Raw genomic sequence first — 26,504 nt, 5'->3', positions numbered from 1 at the left:
TTAAATCTTGCCTCAGATACTTGTCAGCAACGTGACCTGGGCAAGTTACTTTACTTCTCTATGTCTCAACTGTAAAAGGAGGATAATAATGGAACCTTTCTCCCAGAGTTGTTGTGAGGTTAAAATGAGATACAGTTATCCCTTCCATATCTTTTTTTTTTTTTTTTTTTTTAGGTTTTTGCAAGGCAAACAGGGTTAAGTGGCTTGCCCAAGGCCACACAGCTAGGTAATTAGTAAGTGTCTGAGACCAGATTTGAACCCAGGTACTCCTGACTCCAGGGCCGGTGCTTTATCCACTATGCCACCTAGCCACCCCGATATCCCTTCCACATCTTAGGGTGGCACTCTAAGATCTGTAAAATCTGCTTAAAAATTTTTGGTGCCTTTTTTCATAACAAATAAGAAGTCCGAACTTTGGTTTTCCTGCTTCCTACTCCAGTATTCTCCTATAGTCACTACACAACCTGTGTTTTGCTTTTTATATGCATTTAATTATTGTAAATTTGGTGTGGTCATGGGCTCAGTGTTGTCTGCTAACCTTCCAGAATGTCATCTGCAGCTTCCACAGAATTCTCCCCAAATTCTCATTTAATTTCTTTGTTTTTTTTTTTTTAGGCTTTTTGTGAGGCAGTGGGGTTAAGTGACTTGCCCAAGGCCACACAGCTAGGTAATTATTAAGTGTCTGAGACTGGATTTGAACTCAGGTACTCCTGACTCCAGGGCCAGTGCCCTGCCCACTGCGCCACTTAGCTGTCCCCTCATTTAATTTCTTATGCTGACCTAAGATATATCTAAACCTCAGTGGAGAAAGTCAAGAAGAAATAACAGTATTTGTTAAGTGCTTTGTAAATATAAAAACTTTATATGAAAATGCTGACTCTATTCTGCCTACCTCACAGAATGGTTGCAAGTGTAGCAAGGATTTTCTTTAATTCTGGAATGTGTTGCTATTCATGTTCAGTTTGGGTACATTTTGTTTTACTTTGAAATGATAATTATGCAAATGTTTCCCAAGCCAGAAGGCAGTGCCTTTTCTACCAGCAGACCAGTCAGAAACCGTGAATCAAATAGCAATTATCTAATTGAGATAGATTGCCAAAATAAATAAGAAGAGGGGGATTAATCAAACAAGATGATCATTCTCAGTCTCTGTACATAGAATGGATATAATTGTCCACCAAATCCCAAAGTGGGGGTAAAAGGAAAAACTCCTGGTCAAAGTTTTGCTTGCACTGGTTCTTGACTCTCTCTCATTATCATGCTCTTAAAATGGTTCCAGAATTCTCCTTAACACTCCTGTCTTCCTCTGTATCTATCTTTTGCTTTTGAATTAATTTTATGATTCTTTTGTAAGATTATCCAGGGACAACTTCTTAGGGAATTAGTCTCCATTTTTTTCAACTCACAGGTCTCACACAGTTGACAGATAAAAAGGTTGTTTAAGCAGCTGCCTGTTCTTCCCTCACCCATCATCTTTCCTAAGAGAAAGGTCTCTATCTTGTCTTCTAACTGGGTTAGGGGAGGTAAATGCCTTTCACCTTTCCTTGCTAGCATGCTGGACAAGACCTACCTTTGAAGGGGCATCCAGCTGGTTTAGTGGATAGAGCACTGGTTCTGGAGGTCCTGAGCTCAAATCTGGTCCCAGACACTTGACCCTTGATCCTTACTAGCCTTGGGACTCTGGGTAACTCATTTAGCCCCTTTTGCTCCCCCCCCCCCCCAAAAAAAGATCCTACCATTGAGACTAGGTTGTATAATATTGACAAATCTCTTAATTTTTCTGCGCATCAAGTTTCTTATATGTAAAATGGCATTTGTCTACCAAGGATATTGTGAATCTCAAATGAGATAATGTGTGTAAAGGTCTTTGCAAATTTTAAAGCACTCTATACATTTTACTATTTTCAATCTGTGCTTTTCTTCTACCCTTCAGCTTTGCTTTTCCTTAGTCCAGTTTTGTTTTGGCACCACACAGGAACTATTCTCCAGGGCTCAGGAGGTTATGCTTGTCTAGGAACTATTGGACCATTCTGTTGCTGTCTCTTAGAATCAGCTTAGAATCTTGCTTTGACCCAGGAATCGAGGCCATGTAGAGCCCCTTGGCTTTATTTGGGGAGTATGGTTCCTTTGGTAAATATTCTTTTCCAGAGCCAGTTGCAGGAGGTATGGATAGACTTTGGTGCAGAAAACTGGCTTCTCTTTGTCTTCCTTAGCTTGTTCAACTTTCTTTTTAAGTTCACGAGTGTAACAGCTATAGAGGAAACTGTTAGGAAGTGGACAATTCAGTCATTCCAGAGCACTGATCAAAAGGGATGTTAGATTTGCAAAGACAATATGATAAAAGATAAGAGATTAAAAAAAAGACCTTTGCCAATTAGGAGCCTTATCTGACAATATTTTGGTTTTTTTTAACTTTATTTAAGGCAATGGGATTGACTTGCCCAAGGTCACACAGCTAGGTAATTATTAAGTTTTTGATGCTGGATTTGAACTCAAGTCCTCCTTCCAGGACTGGTACTCTATTCACTGTGCCTCCTAGCTGCCCCAACAATATAGTGTTTTCAATAAAGTAGGAGGGTTTAGTTATCCATACATAAAATTTATTTATCAAAGCATTTTTCCTGATATTTCAGAATTTTGACCATGTATTTCTATTCTTTAGCATGGGGGTTCTCAAGGTTCTTTATGATTTCTTTCAACATCAGAAGCAGATATATAATTTTCAATTCATTTTATGGAAGAAACTCCTAACAATGAGAATTGTTGGGACTAGAACAAATGGAATTGACTGCCTTTTAGAAGTTGTGAGTTCCCTCCTATTGGAAGTCAAAGGATCACAGTGTTTTAGTTTGGAAGGGAACTTATACAAACTCCCTCATTTTACAGATGGGAAAACTCAGGCCAAGAGAATTTAAATGAAAGGTCACAAAGCCAAGGTTTGAATACTAATTTCTCAAATTCTAAGTTGTATTTTTTTTTAACTACACAATCCTAATTTCCAAGCTGAGGGTAAATGACCACTCTTGTGCTGTGTATGTGTAGGGTGGTGGTGGAAGATTCAAATTTCAACTCCGAATAGTTGTAGAGCACAATGCTAGGCATCAAAGGGAGCTGCAAAGCTTAAATAAAACATGTACCTATTCTTTATAGAATTTAAATTCTATTAGAAACCATATATACAATTATAAAATAAAATGGGGGATCATAAGAATGTAAGAGAGGTAAAATATGTTTAAAATTCCGATGACTGAAAAATTTTAAATTTAAAAAATATTTTATTTTTTCCAATTACATGTAAAATAATTTTCAACATTCAATTAAAAAAATGTTTTTAATTCTTTCTCTTCCTCCATCCCACCTCATTGAGAAGAAAAGCAATTTGTTATGTTATGCATGTGTAGTGATGTTAAACATTTCCATATTAGTCCTGTTGTAAAAGAAAACTCAGACCCAAAATAAGACACTCAAAAAAATAAAGTAAAAAAATATGCTTCAGTCTATATTCAGTTTTTTCTCTGGAGATAGTTTTTCATCATAAGTCCTTCAAAACCATCTTAGATCACCGTATTGCTGAAAATAGCTGTGATTCACAGTTGATTAACGTATAATATTTACTTATAATACCCTTCAGAATTGTCTTAGATCATTCTATTGCTAAGAATATTTGACATTCACAATTTAACATATGATATTGCTGTTATTATGTACAATATTTTCCTGATTTTGCTCACTATGTGCTATATCAGTTCATAAAAGTCTTTCCAGGTTTTTTCTAAAAGTATCCTGCTCTTTACTTCTTAGACATAATAATATTCCATCAGAATCATATACCACACGGCAGCTAGGTGGTGCAGTGGATAAGAGCACTGGCATTGGAGTCAGGAGTACCTGAGTTCCAATCCAACCTCAGACATTTAATAACTACCTAGCCGTGTGGCCTTGGGCAAGCCACTTAACCCCATTGCCTTGCAAAATCTAAAAAAAAAAAAAAGAAAAAAAAAGAAAAAAAAAGAATCGTATACCACAGCTTGTCCAGCCATTCCCCAATTGATGGGCATCCCCTCAATTTATATTTCTTTGCCACTTCAAAAAAGAGCTATTAAAATTGTTTTGTATAAATAGGATCTTTCTTTTTTGTTTTTTATTTTGATCTCTTTGGGATACATACCTAGTTAGTGGTATTGCATGTTCAAGGGGTATGCATGATTTTATAATCCTTCTTGTATTGTTCCAATTGACTTTCCAGAGTGGTTGGATCAGTTCACAACTTCACTAACAGTACTTTAATATCCCAGTTTTCCCACATCCTCTCCAAATTTCTTATTTTCCTTTTCTATCATATTAGCTAATATTATAATTATATACATTATATGTATATTATATATTATATATTATATATATATAATTATCTAATAGGTATAAGATGGTAGGTATCTCAAAATTGTTTTAATTTGCAATTCTCTAATTAATATTGATTTAGAGCATTTTTTCATATTACAGTTATTTGATTTCATTTGATAACTGTTCATATTCTTTGGCCATTTGTCAATTGGAGAATGACTTGCATTCTTATAAATTTTTCTCAGTTATATATATTTGAGAAAGGAGGCCATTATAAGAGAAACTTATTTTCATAGTTATATTATAAATTATTTCCCTCCATCTTATTTTTTTGTCTTGATACCTCTCTCTCTCTCACTCCTTTCACCCTAACCTTCTTTAAGTGTTTGACTTCTGACCACTGTCTCCCCAGTTTTCCCTCTTATCCCCTTCCCTTACTTCCCTGAAGGAAAAGAGATTTATATACCCAACTGAATGTGTATATTATTCCCACTTTGAGCTAATACTGATGAAAGTAAGGTTCAGGACTTACCTTCTCCAATGTAAAAAAAAATCTCTCACACCTTTTATATGAAATAATTTGCACATTCTGCCTTTTCCTTTCCCCTTCTCCAGTGCAATCTTCTTCCCTACCCCCCATTTTTTTTATTTTTAGATATCATGCCTTCATAACTCACACCTGTCTGTGTACTCTTTTATTTATTTTTATTTTTTTAGGTTTTTGCAAGGCAATGGGGTTAAGTGGTTTGCCCAAGACCACACAGCTAGGTAATTAAGTGTCTGAGGTCACATTTGAGCTCAGGTACTCCTGACTCCAGGGCTAGTGCTCTATCCACTGTACCACCTAGCTGCCCCTAAAGTAATTCTTAAATGATATCTCCTCCAGTCATTTTTCAGATCAGTTGTTTTTCTGATGTAATATGTCATCTTTTCTTCAAAGTTTTTCATTCTTTTGACTTTGTTTTGTTATTTCTTGATGTCTCATGGAATCATTAGCTTCCATGTGTCCAATTCTAATTTTTAAGGAATTATTTTCTTCCATGAGGTTTTGTACCTCCTTTTCCATTTGGCCATTCTACTTTTGTTTTGTTTTGTTTTTGGTAAGGCAATGGGGTTAAGTGACTTGCCCAAGGTCACACAGCCAGGTAATTACTAAGTGTCTGAGGCCTGATTGGAGCTCGGGTCCTACTGATTTCAGGGCCAGTGCTCTATCCACTGTACCACCTGGCTGTCTCCAATTCTACTTTTTTTTTTTACTTCTTTATTTCAGTGAATTTTTGAACTTCTTTTTCCATTTGATCAGTTTTATTTTAAGGAATTCTTCCCTTCAGTGAATTTTTGTTCATCATTTTTCATTTATTCAATTCTACTTTTTTTTGGTAAGGCAATGGGGTTAAGTGACTTGTCCAAGGTCACATTGCTAAGAAATTATTATGTGTCTGAGGGTGGATTTGAACTCAGGTCCTCCTGATTCCAGGGCAGCTGCTTTTATTCATTGTGCCACCTAACTGCCCCATCAATTTTACTTCTGAAGAAATTCTCTTCAGTATATTTTTGTGGGTTTTTTCCTGTTTTTTTTTTTTTAACCATTTGAGCTATTCTGCTTTTTAAATTATTTTTGGCAGTTTTTTTGTGCCTCCTTTACACAAATTGTTGACTCTTTTTTTCATGATTATTTTTGGTATCATTCTCATTTCTTCCCTAACTTTTCCCTTGATTTCTTTTGTTTTTAAAATCTTTTTTGAGGTCTTGTAGGAATTCTTTTTGGACCTGAGACAAATTCACATTTTTCTTTGAAACTCTGTATGTAACTATTTTCACTTTGTTATCTCCTGAGTTTGTTTTGCTCATTGCTATCACCAGAGTAACTTTTTTTTGATGGTTATTTTTTTTGTGGCTTGCTTATTTATCCACCCTATTTCTTTTTAACTTTGTGTTAAAGTTGGCTCTACGCAGGAGGTAGAAATTGCCCCAAGCCTCAGTTTTTTTTTTTCTGCTGTTTTCAGAGCTACTTCTATAAGTCTGTAAGTTTTCAGTTCTTGGAAGGTGACATGAACTAAAGAGAGGTGTGGTCACTGCTCTGCTGACCTGGCCCTGGTTTGTGAGTAACTGCACACATGCTCTTTTGCCCTGGTACTGTGACCAGGGGTCCCCAAGTTTCCTGTGGTTTCTTGCTCTAGTATGCTAATGCTCCATCACCCTGGGACTGTGACTGGGAACCTTATATTGGTAAGGCAATAGAGTCCTGTACCTAGTGCCAACAAAAGGCCCCCATCATCTCCTTCTGACCAGCTGACTGTCTGTGAGTTGAGAACTCTGGAAGCAGCTGCTGCCACCACTTGAGCTGCCCTCCAAACCTGCTGCTTATTTGCTGACTTGCCCTTTTCTGGACTGCATTCTACTTTTACTTCAGTAAGACAGATCTTTCCTGCTGACTTTCTAAGTTGTCTTGAACTGGAAAACTGCTTTATTGCATCCTTTTATTGGTCCTGCCACTCCAGAATTCATTTTGAGGAGTTATTTTTTTTTTATAAGGTAATGGGGTTAAGTGGCTTGCCCAAGGCCACACAGCTATGTAATTAAATGTCTGAGGCTGGATTTGAACTCAGGTACTCCTGACTCCAGGGCCGGTGCTCTATCCACTGCGCCACCTACCTGCCTCTTGAAGCAGTTGTTTGGAGGGGAATTGGGGAGAACTCAGATGAGTCTCTACTCTTACTCTGGCCATCTAATGCATTGTTTTATAGTAAGTGGTTGTTATATGAATAAATAAGTAAATGCAGAGAGGAAGAAAAAAGTCATTTAGAACATAGGGACTGGGGGCAGCTAGGTGGCGTAGTGGATAGAGCACCGGCCCTGGAGTCAGGAGTACCTGAGTTCAAATCCAGCCTCAGACATTTAATTACATAGCTGTGTGGCCTTGGGCAAGCCACTTAACCCCATTACCTTATAAAAAAAAATAAAACATATGGATCAGGTAAGACTTCTTGAAATAAGTCATTTGAACTGGGGCCTTAAAGAATTTCTAGGATTTCAAAAGACATAATTATAAACACAGAGAAGAGCATCATTATAGACATAAATAAGATGGGTATAGGGCATTCTGGGGTGAAGAGATTCCCTCTAACAGTAGAGATTAGTGGTTTAGTGTTTTTGTTTTGGTTTGTTTTCTGTCATTTAGTATTACGGAGTTTCCTCAAGCCCTGAGCTTGGGGTCACCCAGCCAGTGTGATCTTCATCCAGGCCTCCCACTTGCAGACCATTTCTCCAGGTCTTCTGTCACTCTGCCTAGTGGAATGAATAAAGGCTGGTGGTGCAGAAGGTGCCGATGGGTGAATGGTTGGTCTGGCAGGAGCAGGGCCTATGTGAGGGGGATGGCGCAGTGGGTAAGGCGGGGGACATGGGAGCTCTGGATTTTGAAAAGCTTCGAAGGCCCGGCTGGGCCATGCTTGAGGCTGCATCTGGCTGCATCCATTCCGGTTCCATCTCAGAAGCTTCTCTGTGTAGCCCTCCACGCGTGGGGCTTGTCCCTCCGGGGTCCCTCTGCCAGGTCCTTCGTGCCCAGGCTCACTCGTTGCAGTGCTGCCTGGCGCCTCCTGCTCCCGGTCCTAGGTGTCACTCTTCCTCCTTGTTGCCCACGGCCACCCAGCTGGGTGATGAGGAGGTGTCTGAGGCCGGATTCGAACTCGGACTGCTGCCTCCCCCGCGCCCCCAGCCCCCGGCCCCCTTTCTGGAGGCCTCGCACAGTACTGAGGCGTGTCCGCTGCCCAGTCGTGGAAGGGACCCCGGCCCGCAGGCTCAGTGCCGCGGGCTTCCGCGGCCAGAGTGCGGGATCTGCGGGCCCGGGAGGGGCGCGGGCCGGCCCGGGGCCTCCGCGGACGCTGGGGGCCGCCCCCCGCCCCGTCCTCTCCGCGCCTTCTGCTTTCCGTCACGCCTGAGCGCGGCAGCGCGTGACTGAGACTGTGTGTGTGTGTGTGAGACTGGGCGTGTCTGTGTGTATGTGTGTGACTGAGACTGTGTGCGTGAGTGTCTGTGTGCGTGTGTGTGCGTGTCTGTGAGACAGCGTGTCTGTGTGTGTGTCTGTGTGTGACTGAGACTGTGTGCGTGTGTGTGCGTGTCTATGAGACTGAGACTGTGTGTGTGCGTGTCTGTGAGACTGAGACTGTGTGTGTGCGTGTCTGTGAGACTGAGCGTGTCTGTGTGTGTGACTGAGACTGTGTGCGTGAGTGTGTGTGTGACTGAGACTGTGCGTGTGTGTGCGTGTCTGTGAGACTGAGACTGTGTGTGTGTGCGTGTCTGTGAGACTGAGCGTGTCTGTGTGTGTGACTGAGACTGTGTGCGTGAGTGTGTGTGTGCGTCTGTGAGACTGTGAGACTGTGTGTGTGCGTGTGTGAGACTGAGACTGTGTGTGTGCGTGTCTGTGAGTGAGCGTGTCTGTGTGTGTGACAGACTGTGTGCGTGAGTGTGTGTGTGTGACTGAGACTGTGCGTGTGTGTGCGTGTCTGTGAGACTGAGACTGTGTGTGTGCGTGTCTGTGAGACTGAGCATGTCTGTGTGTCTGTGTGTGTGACTGAGACTGTGTGCGTGAGTGTGTGTGTGTGACTGAGACTGTGTGCGTGTGTGTGCGTGTCTGTGAGACTGAGACTGTGTGTGTGCGTCTGTGAGACTGAGCGTGTCTGTGTGTGTGTGACTGAGACTGTGTGCCTGTGTGTGCGTGTCTGTGAGACTGAGACTGTGTGTGTGCGTGTCTGTGAGACTGAGCATGTCTGTGTGTCTGTGTGTGTGACTGAGACTGTGTGCGTGAGTGTGTGTGTGTGTGACTGAGACTGTGTGTGTGTGCGTGTCTGTGAGACTGAGCGTGTCTGTGTGTGTGTGTGACTGAGACTGTGTGCGTGTGTGTGCGTGTCTGTGAGACTGAGACTGTGTGTGTGTGTGCGTCTGTGAGACTGAGCGTGTCTGTGTGAGCATGTCTGTGTGTGTGACTGAGACTGTGTGCGTGAGTGTCTGTGTGACCGAGCGTGTCTGTGTGTGTGAGCGTGTCTGTGTGTGTCTGTGTGAGCGTGTCCGTGTGACTGAGACTGTGCGCGCGTGTGTGCATCTGTGAGACCAAACGTGTCTGTGTGAGTGTGTCTGTGTGTGTGACTGAGACTGTGTGCGTGTGTGTTCGTGTCTGTGAGACAGAGCATGTCTGTGTGTGTGTGTGTCTGTGTGTGACTGAGACTGTGTGCCTGAGTGTCTGTGTGTGTGTCTGTGAGACCGAGCGTGTCTGTGTGTGTGTCTGTGTGTGTGACTGAGACTGTGTGCGTGTCTGTGTGACCGAGGTATTTGTGTGTGTGAGTGTGTCTGTGTGAGCGTGTCTGTGTGTGTGACTGAGATTGTGTGTGAGTGTCTGTGTGCGTGTCTGTGTGTGAGTGTGTTTGACTGAGACTGTGTGCGTGTGTGTGAGCCTGTCTGTGTGTGTGTGACTTGGACTGTGTGTGTGTCTGTGTGAGCGTGTCTGTGTGTGTGACTGAGATTGTGTGAGTGTCTGTGTGCGTGCCTGTGTGTGTGTTTGACTGAGACTGTGTGCGTGTGTGAGCCTGTCTGTGTGTGTGACTTAGACTGTGTGTGAGTGTCTGTGTGAGCGTGTCTGTGTGTGTGTGTGTGTGTGTGACTGAGACTGTGCGTGAGTGTCTGTGTGCATGTCTGTGGGTGTCTGTGTGCGCACCCCGCCCCCCCCGTGCGGTGCCCAGCGGGCGGTGCACCCCAGGTCCGTGCTGCCGAGCGCGGCGGTTCTCACGCGCGATCAGTTCGGGAGCGGGCCCGCCCCAGCTTCCTCCCGGCCCCCCGAGCCTGGAGCACTGCAGCGGGTGGGCCTGGCCCGCGCCCCGCGCCCCCTGCGCGTCTCCTCCGGCGCCGAAATGGGGAAAGCAGGGACTGGGGCGCGGGGCGCGGGGGCGGGGCGCGGGGCGGTGAGCGGCCGCCGCCTCTGCCCTCTCCCGCGGACCCCGGAGGAGGCGGCCTGGCAGGACCAGGGGATTCCTCTCCCCGTCGCGTCACGCACACTCAGGGCCCCGTCACACCCGGGGAAGCCGGGGGGCGGGGCCGGCGGGGGCGGGGCCGGCGGGGGGCGGGGCGACTACAGCTCCCAGGATCCCTCTCCCCGGGCGCCGCGGCCGGACGGGCTCCCGGGCCGGCGCCTGCGCAGTGCCGCGGCCCGCCGCCACGCCCCCGGGAGGGACGGAGCCCGGGCAGACGCGCCTGAAACCTTAAACCGGCGAGAGCCGGAGGGAGGAGAATGGAGTGAGCGCGGGGCGCGGGGCGCGGGGGGCGGGGGGCGGCTCGGAGGGAGGGGGAGGGGGCCGGAGGGAGGCCGGCGCCGCGGCCGCCTCCAGCGAGGAGGAGGAGGAGGAGGAGGACTCGGGGCCGGGCGGGCATCATGCGGTAGGCAGACACGGCTCCCGCTCCCGCTGCCGGCGGCCGCTCGAGACCCGGACGCCCCGCCGCCTCGCCCACGCCGCCGCTGTCCATGGAGCTGGAAAACATCGTGGCCAACACCGTGTTGCTGAAAGCCAGGGAAGGTAAGCCGCGCCGCCGGCCCCGCCGGACCCCCCGGCCTCGCCGGCCCCCCCCCGGACCCGCCGGCCCGGCCAGCCCCCCCGGCCCCGCCAGTCCCCCCGGCCCCGTCAGCCCCGTCAGCCCCGTCGGCCCCTTCAGCCCGGCCAGCCTGTCCAGCCCCGCCGGCCCCCCCCCCCGGACCCGCCGGCCCGGCCAGCCCCCCCGGCCCCGCCAGTCCCCCCGGCCCCGTCAGCCCCGTCAGCCCCGTCGGCCCCTTCAGCCCGGCCAGCCTGTCCAGCCCCGCCGGCCCCCCCGGCCCCGCCAGCCCCGCTGGCCCGGCCAGTCCCCCCGGCCCCGTCAGCCCCGTCGGCCCCGCCAGCCCGGCCAGCCTGTCCAGCCCCGCCGGCCCCCCCGGCCCCCCCCGGCCCCGTCAGCCCCGCCGGCCCCGTCGGCCCCGCCAGCCCGGCCAGCCTGTCCAGCCCCGCCGGCCCCCCCCGGCCCCGTCAGCCCCGCCGGCCCCGCCAGCCCGGGCGGGCGAGTGTGAGGCTGCGTGTGAGCGCGAGGCGAGCGCTCCCCGGCCGAGCCCCGGCCCCCGCCCGCAGCCCCGCGCCGGCCGGCGGCACCAGCCCGGGCACGGAGGCGCCCCGAGCCCGACGGCACCGGCCGCCCGGAGCCTTGTGCAGGACGCGGCCGGAGCGCGGCGGCCCGGGACCGGCAGGACAGCGGCGCCGCGGCGACTCTCCTCCCGCGTGAGAAAGCGCGGTCCGACCCCGAGAGGCTGGACGCGGCACCGGCGCCGGGGCGCGGCCAGGTGGGAGCGCCTTCCCAGGGCGGCTCTGCGCTGCGGGCAGCGGGGCTCGTCCGAGACCTGCGGAGTCCGCTGTGGGAATGCCGGCTTCACGGAAGGGGCCGCCGCGCCCCGCGCGCCCCGCCCCCGCGCCCCGCGCCCCGCGCCCCGCGCCCCGCGCCCCGCGCCCCGCGCCCCGCGCCCCGCGCCCCGCGCGCTCCCTTCACCGACTGCGATGGATGGATGGCTGGGGGACCCCCAGAAGCGAAGTGATGCCCGTGGCTTCGGGCTCCCCGTCACCTCGTGGTCCAGTCTGTGTAGCGGCTCGGAGTGAGCCGTGCTTGCGCACTGGGAGACGGCACTTGGGCAGCTCTTCTCTTCGACTCAGGTTTCTCTCCAACACTCCCTGGAGCACGATCTTTTGGGGAAAAAAGAGAGACAGGAGGGACACACATTCTAATTAGTTCATGATTTCCTTCTCCCATTCCCTTCCCTCTTCACTAGTCACAGCTCATCTTGTCTGTAACAGAGGAGGTGATAGGACTTTGACATATTGAAATGTGATAGAGCCAGGTTTTAAAAACAGCCACTGTAGCTTTGTAGATAGCAAGTTCTGTCTGGCAAAGAGTTTCCAAGCACTGTGTAGGAGATACAGTGTTGTCCCATGATGGCTCACAGATCTGCAGGCACACTACTACTACTACTACTACTACTACTACTACTACTACTACTACTACTACTACTACTACTACTACTACTACTGCTATTACTACATTACTACTACTGCTGCTGCTACTACTACTACCACTATTACTACCACTTCTACTATTATTACTACTACTACTACTGCTGCTGCTGCTGCTGCTACTACTACCACTTCTACTACTACTGCTGCTGCTGCTACTACTACCACTTTTACTTCTACCACTACTTCTACTACTACTTCTACTTCTTCTACTCCTTATTTATTTATTTATTTTAGGCTTTTGCAAGGCAATGGGGTTAAGTGACTTGCCCAAGGCCACACAGCTAGGTCATTATTAAGTGTCTGAGGCCAGATTTGAACTCAGGGATGCCTGACTCCAGGACCAGTGCTCTATATTCACTGCTCCATCTAGCTACCCTTCTATTTCTTATTATCAAGATTTAATATTATAACAACATGTGTAGCACCAATTAGTGGTGGAAACACTATATATTACAGGGATTACAAAAGTTTTTAATCTTTACTCTGAAATTTTTTCTTGAGAATCCATGTCTGTAGGTGGTGTGGACCTGTAGTTGATGCAATACTAAATAAGTTTCTCTTGTGTTGAATTATGCATGCTGTTCATAGAAATTACTCTTGTAGACAGTTCTAAGTTTAAAATCAATTTCCGTTCAATTTATTCTGATTCTTATCCTTTGGTGGTTCCACTTGTATGTGCTGCTTTATATCACTGGGAAGAGGAGTGAGATAGAAATGTTTTCCCCATTTACTAAAAGTGTTCTCACTGAGATTAATTTAGTACCAGCTACTTCTGTTTGTCAGGCTAATAAATTAGACTCCTTGAAAGTAAAAGATTCAGCTGGGAATTTATATGGACTGACAGATTTCCACCAGGATGACCAAACCATCCATATTCTAAGGGAAGAATTGTAGCAATTTAAACAACTCAGGAAAGTATATTAAGCTTCCTCTTTCTTAGATTTCTCAGTTTGCCTTAAAAGTTTAGTTTTTTTCAGCAGGGAGAAAATGACCACCAGATGATGCCTTTGAAATGGAGATAAGTTCCCAAGTAAGGGAAAAGTAGAGACATTCACATAAGTTAAGAGAAAAACTTGTGATTTATAAGGAAATGCTTTCCTGGAGATCTTTTTTCCCTCTCTCATGTTAAGAAGAGAACAAAACCATGAGACTCAAAGTACATGTAATAGTCATTCTTATTTATTTTGTTTTTGTAGTTTTTATTACCTAAACTCAGAGATAAAATTGCATAGTTTTTTTTAAAAAAGAAATGAAGCACAGTAATAATGTCAGCTTTAGAATAGAAAAATCTAATTGTTTTAGATCTTTCCTTAAGTAATTTTAGCTAACATTCCCAGCATGGGCTTATTCTCCAAATGCTCAGTCAATTTAACACAATGTCAGATATTAAAAACACTATCTAAAAAAGTAAAATCTTATAAACTTTGACCTCGTGAAAGATGCAAATTTGCATCTGGTAGGAACCCCCCCCCCCCCCTTGACTGGTTATTTCTTAAATATTCTTGTTAAAGGTTCCAGATGAGAAATGTGACTAGGGAGTATAGAATTCAATTCAGTAACTTAACAAGTACAACCTAAACAATTTAAAATGTGGCTTTAAAGTACGAGTCCCATTGTCCCTGACAATAGAGAAGCATAGTTTTGAAGAAAGACAGTTGCATTTTTCTAAATGCTATAAAGAAATTTATAATGATCCACATTGGTGGGTAAATTTGGGAGCCTATGTTTCATCATTACTGTATATCCTTAATGACAGATGGTTGACTTTTCCCCCCCAAATAATTTATAAATTCAGATTTTCTGTTTTTAAAAAAGGCAGGCAAGAAAAGAGGGAAGTAACTGGAGCAAAGAACTACATTAGGACACCATTTTTCAAAAATATCATAATAAACAGTACAGAGATTCTTTGGGTTTTAATAATTGGGAAATAGTGACCAACTCTAAAATTCACTGTAATCCATTCTGGAATTAATGAAGTTAAAAACACAAATTCATAATTTAAAAATATCAAAAATGAATCAATCTCTCTCTCTCTCTCCATTCCCATCCCCCATTTGCTTGTCCTTAAAAGAGTCGAACATCAATTAAATCCTTTAAGAGTCTTTCCTGAGCTACCACAAGTATCCATTTTTACCAATGTATGAAATAGAGGACTATTCAGTGGCAAAAGAACCATAACATGTATACCTTTACAACTTGGTTTAAAGTCTTTTAAATTCAAAAGACTAAAGTTGGAATAACTTTAAAGAGAGTAGTTCCAGTCTTCTTTAATTATTTAAATCATGTGCTGTAAAGATTTTTCTGACATTTATATGTGTGTATACATATAGGAAAGCAAGGAATGTTGCCACCCTACCATCTTACTTCCAAGTAAAAACTCATATAACAAAGAGGCACTACAAGTGTCTAAACTTTATTACAAATAAAAGCATTATCTTGAATTTGATCAATAAAGGTTTTTGAAGATTTACAACACAGGGTAAAATATAATTTTTCGTAGGGGAAAAATTACAGAGCTAGGAGCGATGAAACCTAAGTTTTTTATCCAGGCTTTGTGATTATTATGCCATGTGATCTTTCTTGTTTGGGTCATTCCCGCCCCCCCCAAATCTAAATGATCTCTCCAAAAGGAGATTAGATTAGATGATCTCTCGGGTTCCTCCCAGGTCTATGATAATTTCCACCATCACTACCTCTATTTAATAACATGAGACCAGTAAGTACTTAGAAGCATGAACTAAGAAAGATGTTAGAACTTTAAACAATCACTGCTATTTATGCCTTGACTACTAGAGAAAAGGAAGTATTGGGGAGGTACTTTGTTAGCTACAGCTACCTGGCCAGTTTTATAGGTCTACATGGTTCTGAGGCTCAAAATGAAGGGTTAGAGAGGTTTCTTTCCTAAAAGGGAAAGTGAAAGGATGGGAGAGCAACCAGGAAATAGGCAGGAGGATGTCTCCTTTTAAGCAGTGACTCTCTTTTTCACCCTATTTTCCCACATCCCTAGGCTATATACTTTTCCTGAAAGATAATGATGATAATTGAACAGAAACATCTGTGTGCTTTGGCCATTAGCGCAATGGAATGCCTTTGAAATGCTGCATTAATGTAGTTGCATCTATTTTAGTGATACCACAAAGTATACTTAATATCCAAACTTTAAAATAGTTATTCAGACATACTAGACCGAAAAACAGCAGCATTCGGATTGGCAATGACAATGGATTTCAGAACAGTTTTGCCAGTTCAGTACAACTCAACTCCCCCTTTTTTTTTTCCTACTAGAAAAGTGGAAATAGATACATAGAAAGCAAGGGTTTTTCAGAACTACTTTTCTCCTAGAAAAATTATTTTAGTGATTTTAGTTTTTCTTAGAGACATTTTTTAAAAAGAAAAATCATAAAAAATGCTGCTGGAGAACTTTCAGTGTATTTTTCTTATGGCAGTATCTCAGAGCTGTGTCACATTATGCATCTGCTGTGGCTCAAAATCTCTAAAATCCAAAGTGCTAGATTCTTCGAAGGCCCAAACTAATCCCCATGTAAATTGGACATCTCTGGCAGCTGCTATAATTCTTGCTGTAACTTATTGAATGGTACCCTGCTGTGGATTTGAAATTAAGCTTCCAGGGATGCCTCACTGACTCCCAGGAAATACCAAAGTTTAGGAACTGGCTTGATAGAGTATCTGGTCAAATTTAGAGACTTTATATACTAAGAGCTATCAGTTCAACCATGGGAAATCACAGTATCATTATAAAAATTCCCAAGGATGTGGACAGTTTTAAAATTCAGTATGTAGGACCAGTCTATTTTGGGCTAAGCTTAGGATTAAACTATTTAGAAATTGTGAATTAAGATAAAGAGCCTCTCTCCAAAGATCCAGGGCTACAGCTATTCCCAAGTACCATTATAATGGTGTGTTGTAATGGATAGCACATTGGACTAGGAATCAGAAGTCTTGGAATCTGGTCCTAGCTCTGCCACTTATTAGTTTGGTGACCCTAAGCAAATCACTTAACCTCTCCCTGAGCCTTTAGTTCCTCATTTGAAAACTAGAAAGACTTACTCAGTTTGCTTCATATTGTTGTTGTTAGACTAAAAGGGGATAATGTGAAAATACTTTGCAAACCATACACAGATGCACAGTTGTAAAATACATCTAAGGGATTGTCTTCATGGGTGTATTTTGCCTAATATTCACTTCTACAAAAACATAGTATTTGGAAAATATAGACTATAGGGGGCAGATAATTCCCTAAGAACAATTTTAAAAATAACATGAGAGTTGATTACTTGCACAATATCATAATAGATTTTTGTTGCTTTGGGTGGGATACATTTTTAGCTGAGGTATGTTAGTTCACAAAAAGAGCAAATCATAGCTGGCCATAGGAAAAGAATAAAAGAGAGGGACAACTTCACTTTAATCATTCAAGCTATATGAAATGCAGAAAAAAAAATCGGGACATTCTTAAGCAAAACGAAGTTCCAAAATAATATGTGCAATAATAATGATGAGAGCACAGTATTTTTACAAAATACTTATTTTATGAAGCACTTTTCCTCTAGTTTTCTCAACTGCCTCTTAAAGCCAAGGGGGGGGAGCGGTTTACAAGTTTTATCCCTATTCTGTCAGTGAGATAACTTGAAACCTAGTAATATAATGTAACATAACCAGTAGGTAATAGGTAGATTCAGGATTTGATCTGATGCCAGGACTAGAAATTCTTTCACTGAAGAAATCAGAGAGCCATTAAAAACACTTAATAATGTCCTAGTATGGGCAGGCCCTGGGATGTAAAAAGATGCAAACCACTGGGGAAGTGAAAAGAACTCCTGACAGTCTAATAGGGAACCACAAACAAACCAAGCAAAACTATATACAGGACAAATAGGAAATAATTGAGAGAGGGAAGGCACTAGAATTAAGAGGGATTGGAAAAGGCTTCCTGAGGCTAGGATTTTAGTTGGGACTTAAAGGAAGCCAGAGAGGAAGAAACGTACGACCTTGTGTATTTTTATTCTTTTTTTTTTTTAGGCTTTTGTAAGGCAAATGGGGTTAAGTGGCTTGCCCAAGACCACACAGCTAGGTAATTATTAAGTGTCTGAGACCGGATTTGAACCCAGGTACTCCTGACTCCAAGGCCGGTGCTTTATCCACTATGCCACCTAGCCACCCCCCCTACCTTTTGTATTATTAAAAGATAATGATGAAAAGCAAATGAAAAATTTGAGATTATTCCTTTAATCACTTAAAATTTCTCCTTAAAATCTCTATCCTGAGAGATCTGAAGCATTTCCATGGGGAAATTAAACTAAGGAAAAAATTTACCAGGTGGGGGAGCAATCAATGAATACTGAGGTTTTTCAGTGTGGTACAAAGGGGAAAAGATGTGAAATTTAAACTTTTCTCATCTAAATTTTTTAAATGAGGCAGCAGTTCTGACTTGTTTATTGTCAATTTTGCAAAGAGCTTATTAGTTTTAGGAATTAGTTGGCGCAGGTAATAAATAATCCAGACCTATGTTAGAGAAAAGTAGGAATTAAAATGAGGGCAATTTATAAAATTTCCAGGTTTTCAGTTACAACCGTAAAATCGTTGTGGAAGAACACTGTACCAATGAAAAGCCTTCTTACCCCTATTTCCTCTCAGCATCAAGATCCTGAGCTTTGTATTCATGGTTTTGACTGTATCTTGACAGGCTTGGATGATTTACTGTTTTGTACCACAGTTCTAGCTGCTAACAACCTGCAGAAAGCTTTAGGGATAATTTTAAAAAGCATTCTTTGGAGAAAGGATCCAAACCTGGAAAAGAAACTGTTAATTTTGTGGAACATGGTGTTTTCAAAAGAGGATCTAATCAAAGCTGAGACTTGTAAAAATGAAAACCACTAAAGACAGGACTGAAATAAGAACCTTTTGTTTTAGGTATGACAGGATACTAGTAGAAAACTTATACTTAATTATGCCACCCAAGCACAGCCTTTGATCACCCTAACTGGAAAGGAGGCTCTTTCCTGATGGACCCTGCAGTATTTGTCTGAGAGTGCCCCTGCCCCAAGTTTTAAAGGTCAAATTATATGCAGCTTGCCTGTCAGATTTCAGCCTTACTCAAAAATGCTTCATACAGTGATTAATGTACTCTCCTGGAGACAGACTGTTTTAGTGTCGAAACTTCATAGCCTTTTATTTTTAGTGGTTAGTAAGGGTTAGTGACCCTCTCAAATTAATCCACTACCAGAGAATGATTTTGAGGCCCAGTGAGTTTTAGGAAAACTGACTAGGTTAGTAACAACAAATCGACCCCCTAACATGAGAAATCAAAACAAAACAAAACAGAAAAAAGAGAAAACAAGATCCCAGAGAAAAACTTAGTAAAGATCCATATTCCTGGGCAGTGGTATCATGGGTCTCAGATCTTTATGAGGACACCACCCCCAGTTCTAGATTCAAGTAATACCCTGAGTTCCACCTCAAAGCTCAAGATGGGATATTTAAAAATAAACATCATATTAAGGAAAAATTTAGAGTTGTATAAGTAAATGTAGTGGATTCACAAGATGTGAGTTGGGAAATCTCTTTGCAGGCTTCAAAATCTTGCTATTAAACTAAAGTGAAATAGGAAAAACAAGTCCAGTCCAGACTTCCACTGTAGATTGATTCATAGAAGTAGGATAATAAAGAAAGATGGTATAGTTTTATTTATTTTAAAAGATAATTCAGAAAAAGCTTACTCCCTTAGAGCATTTCAAATGATTTTTCCTTTCAGAACTGTATCCTAAGAGAGTTGAAGCATTTTCATGATGATCCAATTAGAGATCACTCACATATCAGCCTGTCATTGAAACAAATAAGATAATTGGAGTTTCTTTTCTTTAGTGATGATATAAAATGTCACATGACTTTGACCAGAGAATCAACGGCAATATTCCCTTGACAGGAGAACCCAGTAATAAATTGGATCAATGCCGGTAGGCATATTATGGGGGGGAAGGCCTTCATTTTGTCACTCATTTGCTTAAAGTAAACCATGGAAAGTTGGTTATGTGCTATTTTGACTTACAAAGCTTTGCTAATGTGACATGATGCACTATAGCGTTTGCTAAAACTTCTGTGTTATTGAATGTCAGACTTGTCTGACTCTTTGACTGGGGCTTTCTTGGCACAGATACTGGAGTAGTTTGTCATTTCTTTCTCCAGCTCATTTTACAATTGTGGAAACTGAGGAAATCAGGATGGAGTGACTTGGCTTGGCCAGAGTCACACAGTTATTAATAAGTGTCTGAGGTTAGATTTGAACTTACAAAGATGAGTCTTCCTGATTCTAGACATATTTCTCTATTCACCTTGCTGTCCACATCCCATCCAGTAATAATAATAATAATAATAATAATAATAATAATAATTATTATTATTATTATTATTACTATTCATAGTGAATGACATTCCATCTCCACATTCCATGCCCTTGCTTAGGTTTGAAATGTTCTCCTTTCCTCACTTCAACTTCTTGGCATATCTAAGTCTCTTCAAGCCTCGATTCAAGCCCCATTTCCTTTGTGAGGACATAACTATGGTTTGTGTTCTCCCTTTCCCCTTCATTGTTATGTATTTAGTTATAAATTTTGTGTTGAATTTTTTTGTACGTATTGTTCTCCATCCCTACCTCCATCCCCCACGGTAGAATGTAAGCTTTTTCGGGCCAGGGACTATTTTCATTTTAGACATTGTGTTCTCAATACTTAATACTACTTAATACACCGTTGGTATATTGTAGAACAATAAATGCTTCTGGAATTACAAAGCACAATATGATTTAGTAATAAGAATAGCATAATAATGATACTTGACATTTACATAGAAATTTAATCTTTAAAAAGTGTTCTCCATACATTATCTCATTTGATCGTTATTGAAGCCTTAGGAGGTACATTTCAGAGGTCTTATTATTCCCATTTTTTAGATTAGTAAATTGAATCTTAGAGGAGCTAAATAACTTGCCCAAGGTCCAGATGCCTATTTCACTCTGAGCCAGTGACTCCCGGTCACTAATCTCCCATGGATCCTGACCAAGGTGATTCGGGAAGTGAAATTTTCACAGATGCCCAGCCTTATTGAGAGTTCACTTTTGTAGCTTGGGTATCCATATCAGACTCTGGTGTGGGAGTTGGTCACCTGTGGCTTCCATACTGACAACATTTGTGTTGATCTTTTTTGGTTATTCACAGGCTAATTGTTCATTGCCATGGTTCCCATCCCTTTTGGTGGTGACATTCACTATCCACCAGAGCTATAACTAACTGAAACTATGTTTGGGGCAAATTCATGTGGAGGGAGGGGGAAGCAGCAATGCAGAGGTCAATGCTCCTACAAGTATCTGTTGTTCTGAGAGTCTTTTATCTTTACTCCTAACAAGACATGGAGGAAAGGCATTCCTGAAAGAAGGGCTTAGTGGTGATAGGACCCTGGTTGTGGCAACTGGAGGGCAGTTTCATCTCTGAAAGACTATGAAGTAAATTGTGGAAATGGCAGTTGTTAAGGGAGGAATCATACAAGTACATTACTGGTCTCTAGGACAAAGGTTAATTTGCCCATTACTAGAGATAACTGATCTACCTGTTCTTTGTATGAGATGGTATGTGGCGGATATAGGTTTATAGTCAGTTTTACACCTATCCTTGCCACTGACATGCAAGGAGAAATGGATTATCCACCTGCCACCTGTCTTTGGAAAAGTTATTATAATACTCATGCTTCGTTGTGTTTCTAATAAGTCTCCACTTTAATAAATGAGATAGAAGCTATCCAAAGGCTAGAAAGTTGTAAGTACCTATTACCTAAGTTGTACTATGGTCATTTATTGATTAGTATTGTCATATGTATCAGTTGTGAAATTTTTAAGATTAAAAAAAAAACTCCAGCAATGAAGTGAAACCACATCCCCCCTCCCTCTTCCAGGTTGTGGCTAGAAGACTGAATTTGAAATAAACAAAGAAACAACCTTCTGTGTCCTTAAATTGCAATGACATCCAACCTGGATCAGTAGAGATGTGGTATAATTGGAGGGAGGGTGGAGACTAAAAGGCCTTCTTGACAAAATGTATTTTTCTTTTTTTTTTTTAAATTAAGTTTATTTATTATTCCTGCTACATGCAAAGATAATTTTTTCAATGTTAACTTTTTTTTATAAGATTTTGAGTTCCACATTTTTCTCCCTCTCTACCTTCCTTCCCTTTCCCCTTGACAGCTAGTAATCTGAAATAGTTATACATGTATAACTGTGTTAAACATATTTCCATATTAGTCATGTTGTGAAAGATGAATCAGAGCAAAAGGGAACAAAAAATCATGAGAGGGTTAAAAAACCATAAAGCATAAAACAGAAATTTTAATGGAAAATCATATGCTTTGGTCTGCATTCAGACTCTATAGTTCTTTCTCTGGATATAGATGGTATTTTCTATCACAAATCCTTTAGAATTGTCTTTGATTATTGTATTGCTGAGAAGAGCTAAGTCCATCACAATTGTTTATCACACATTGTTGCTGGTAATGGTCTGTTAAATGTATTTTGTTCTCCTGGTTCTGCTCACTTCACTCAGCAAAAGTTCTTTCTAGGCTTTTCTGAAATCTGCCTGTTCATGATTTCTTTTTTTAAATTTATTTTTATTAAAGATATTATTTAAGTTTTACAATTTCCCCCCATCTTGCTCCCCCCCCCCCACAGAAAGCACTCTGTCAGTCTTTACCTCGTTTCCATGTTGTACCTTGATCCAAATTGGGTGTGATAGAGAGAAATCATATCCTTAACGAAGAGAAGAGAAGTCTAAGAGGTAACAAGATCAGACAATAAGATATCTGCCTTTTTCTAAATTAAAGGGAATAGTCCTTGCACTTTGTTCAAACTTCAGAGCTCCTTATCTGGATACAGATCACACTCTCCTTTGCAGACAGCCCAATATTGTTCCCAGTTGTTGCACTGATGGAATGAGCAAGTCCCTCAAGGCTGCTCTTCATGATTTCTTACAGAACAATAGTACTCCATTACATTCACATACTACAGTTTGTTCAGTCATTCCTCAATTGATGGATATCCCCCTCAATTTTCAATTCTTTGACACCACAGAGAAGCTATAAATATTTTTTTACATGTGGATGTTTTTTCCTTTTTTATGATCTCTTTGGGATATAAACCTAATAGAGGTATTGCTAAATCAGAGGATTTCCTAAGTTTTATTGTCTTTTGGGTGTAGTTCCAAATTGTTCTCTAGAAAGATTGAATAAGTTCACAACTCCACCAACAATGCATTAGTGTTCCAACATTGATCATTTTCCTTTTTTGTCATATTGATCAATCTGATTGATATGAGGTGTTACCTCAGAGTTGTTTTAACTTGCATTTCTCTAATCAATAATTAAGGTAACAATAAAGATAACATTAACTGAAAACTGCCTGTTCATATCCTTTGAACATTTATCAATTAGGGAATGACTTATATTTTTATAAATTTGATTCATTTCTCTATATATTTTAGAATGAGTCCTTTATCAGAAATGGTAGCTGTAAAAATTGTTTCCCAACTTTCTGTATTCCTTCTAATGTTGATTACATTGGTTTTATTTCTGCAAAATCTTTTTAATTTAATGTAATCAAAATTATCCATTTTTTTCATTTTATAAATGTTCTCTATCTCTTGTTCTACTAATTGGCTTATGGTATCACCCTTTAATGTCTAAATCCTGTACCCATTTTATCCTTATTTTGATAATAGGGTGTGGGATGCTAGTCTTTGACTAATTTCTGCCATACTCTTTCTAGTTTTCCCAACAGGTTTTGTGAAATAGTGAGTTTTTATCCCCAAAAGCTACTCTTTGGGTTTGTCAGACAGTTACTATAGTCATTTGCTACTGTCTCTTTTGTACCTAATCTATTCAACTCATCCACCATTACTCTATTCCTTAGCTAGTACTAAAGTTTTGATGATTAGTGCTTTATAATATAATTTTAGAACTGGTATAGTTAGGCCACCTTTGCATTTTTTCATTAATTCCTTTGATATTCTTGACCTTCTGTTTCTCCAGATGAAATCTGTTACTATTTTTTCTCTATAAAATAATTTTTTTGATAGTTTGATTGGAATTTTGCTGAATAAGTCATTTAATTTAGGTAGAATTGTCACAAAATATATTTTTCTTTCTGTGTCTGAAAGTCCCAGCAAATCCTAGCCTAGAGTTATTCCTTCATTATTAAGGCATTGTCTCCAGAAATTTCCTATTGAAAAGCAGTTGCTAATGTGTTATAGCTCTGGTGGATAGTGAATGTCACCACCAAAAGGGACAGGAACCATGGCAATGAACAATTAGCTTGTGAATAACCAAAAAAGATCAACACAAATGTTGTCAGTATGGAAGCCACAGGTGACCAACTCCCACACCAGAGTCTGATATGGATACCCAAGCTATAAAAGTGGATCAGACATTTTCCTGGGCTAAGCCAGGTTCTTGACAGAATGACTGGACTGGGTAAAAATATATAATGTTCCCCCAAAGTCTTAATATTTAAAATTGTGGATAAGCTGGGAGTTAAGGTCAGTAGCCATTTGGGAAATTGCAAAGTAAATGAAATTCAACTTTGCTACCATCTGAATTCCCTTCCAGTATTTTTTGACTTTATAATGTCCTTTTTCCCTTATCCCACAGATACTTAGATATATCCTAGCTTGCCAAAGCCACACCAAGGTATGCCTTTTCCTAAAGCTATTATTACCTCAAAATAATTCATCCTTCCCTATTCCCATTTATAACTTTTATTAAATATCTATTTCTCTCTATAGTTGATTTTAACCAGAATGGTTCAAGTACTGTTTTTGGCTTCTTGTGATCTTGAGGACTATGAATCTCATTTTCCTTCACCATAAAATGGAAATTCCTACATTACTTGTCTTCACAGTTTTATTATGAGAATCAAAGGAGAGCATGTATGTGAAAGTGATAGTAAATTATAGTCACTATACTTGGTTGATATGGTTGAATGAAAGAGCTTTATAATTTTTTGTGTTGCATTTTGTCCCTTTTCCCAAGAATCATTAGGTTCTTTCCATTTGCCATTATCAAGTTCATGGAAGTGTTTTGACTTTTGCAGGTTCACTTTTCATGGATCTTTGAGATTAAGGAGTAATTTTTTTTCCCATTTTGCAAATTTTTTTTTTCCTAGCTTTTTGTTTGAAACAAATATTTGTTTGGGGGTCATTCAACTTCCCATTAATTTGGAGGAAATGTTTCTGCAGATAAGACAACTGCCATTTTGGCAAGGACTTTTTTGCATTTGGGATATAACCTTCAAATGTTTCTCACATGACTCCTAGAGTAATATTAAAAAATAAAAGAGTTCCCTGAAGAGCCCAGAAAGGGGGGCTCTTCATAGAAGGGATGACTGATCTGGTAAATATTTGAGGGTGATTTGTAAATTTGGTACTGGCTAAAGGATTATCCTATGTGACCTCATTTGGGATTTTCTTGGCAAAGATACTGGAGTGATTTGCCATTTCCTTTTTCAGTTCGTTTTACTGATGAGGAAACTGAGGCAAATAGGCTGAAGTAATTTGTCTAGGGTCACATAGCTAATAAGTGTCTAAGGCTGAATTTGAATTCAGGTCTCCCTGTTTCCAGTTCTGGCACTCTAGCTAATTGAACCACTTAGCTGACCTAGGAGAGTAATTAGTAAGGAAGAATATTTTTTCCAAGGGTGGGGTTATTAGTAGAGACTAAATTCATGTGGGATGAGGAAAATTAATGTTCTTATTTCAGTAGTGCTCTAAGGCTTAAAACAGAACTTCCCTCACACAACCTAGTGAGTCAGGCAGGGCTGGCATTATCCTCATTTTTACACAAGAGCACCGAGGCTGAGATAGATGAGGTGATTTGTCCGTGGTGGTGACACAGCCAGTTAAATATATGAGTCAGAATTCAAGGCCAACTTTCCCAGTTTAAGATCTGACACTTCCCATCCTATCACTCTGCTTTTAATTCTCAGTGACTTAGAAGTTTCTAAATAAATAATGGCAAAATTTGGTTGATGCTTGTAATCTATTATTCAGAGTTGAGTCTGGTGTGTTGCATGGGTTTGGTGGTTCTGAATTGTAGTTGACCTAACATTTGGGTGTTGACATTGTCCACTTTGGGTTTCCTAACAACAATGTGGTGAGCCCCACAGGAGTAGGGGCATACCAAACTGCCTAAGGAGGAGCCTGTCAGCCTGCATCTGAGAAATGGAGCAGGATAAAGATTCCTTGCCAGTCCATATTGGGTTCTGCCAGAAAGCTTCCACTATACTTCTAGCTTGGATGAGATAGGGAATCTCAGCCTAAGGTGGAAAAAAGTTATCCTGAAGTCCTCTGAAGACACAGAAATGATGGGGCTGTTAGAGGATGCCAGGCCCTATGATATATACTAATTAGTAACTACTAGTTATCTATCCACATTTGCTTTTCCTCTAAACCACTAATGATCGTTCTGAAGGGAATGCACTCTGTATTTGCCCCAAATATCTCCCTATAAGTATCACTGGATGAAAAGGAATTTAATAAACCTTTTTTTTTTCAACATATATATGAGATAGCAAAAAGGTTGATTGCTTCAGACAGTTCCATTCATTCCCAACTGGAAGGTGATTCTCATAGTACAACCCAAAGCACTGTATTCATTTTACATTTAAATAACTATTGGGTTGCTAATTATTTTATACTGTTGTTTTTGGCAGGGTTTCTGACCTTGGTAGTTGAAAACCATGGTAGGAATAAGTAGGTGCAAAAGACACCTTATTAGAATGTTTTTTTTCCTTACCCCTTATGAGAGAATCTGTTATTTGGTGATCATTTCTGTCACATCTCAAATGACCGCTTTTTCCCAGACTTTGGCCTTTAAGGTTTCATACCATCTTTACCCTAGAAATCCTAGCAAAACTGTCCTGACAGAGAATAGGAAGGACTCTAACACAGAGGCTCTGGAGATCTGTGTTCCTCTGTTGGCTCTAGCTTATACTGTGTGTTGTTTCAAGCCTTGATTGGGTGGAAGGTGATCTTTAAAGTC

The 26,504-nt window shown here is 41.7% G+C and overlaps 1 protein-coding gene across 1 annotated transcript in view; it reads left to right on the top strand.

Annotated features, from left to right (window-relative positions):
* Nucleotides 1-10,728: 10,728 nt before the first annotated feature.
* The window catches only part of GRK5 (G protein-coupled receptor kinase 5), a 320,227-nt gene continuing 304,451 nt past the window's right edge, over nt 10,729-26,504 (top strand). The window contains exon 1 of the mRNA XM_074233539.1: nt 10,729-10,901. Within this exon, the coding sequence (XP_074089640.1) occupies nt 10,850-10,901 (52 nt within the window). The 5' untranslated portion in view covers nt 10,729-10,849. The remainder of the gene's footprint in view (nt 10,902-26,504) is intronic.

Source organism: Macrotis lagotis, chromosome 4 (genome assembly GCF_037893015.1).
Source record: "Macrotis lagotis isolate mMagLag1 chromosome 4, bilby.v1.9.chrom.fasta, whole genome shotgun sequence".
Classification (NCBI taxonomy): domain Eukaryota; kingdom Metazoa; phylum Chordata; class Mammalia; order Peramelemorphia; family Peramelidae; genus Macrotis; species Macrotis lagotis.
Note: the sequence above shows the minus strand (reverse complement) of the source record. Positions and strands in the feature narration are given on the sequence as shown.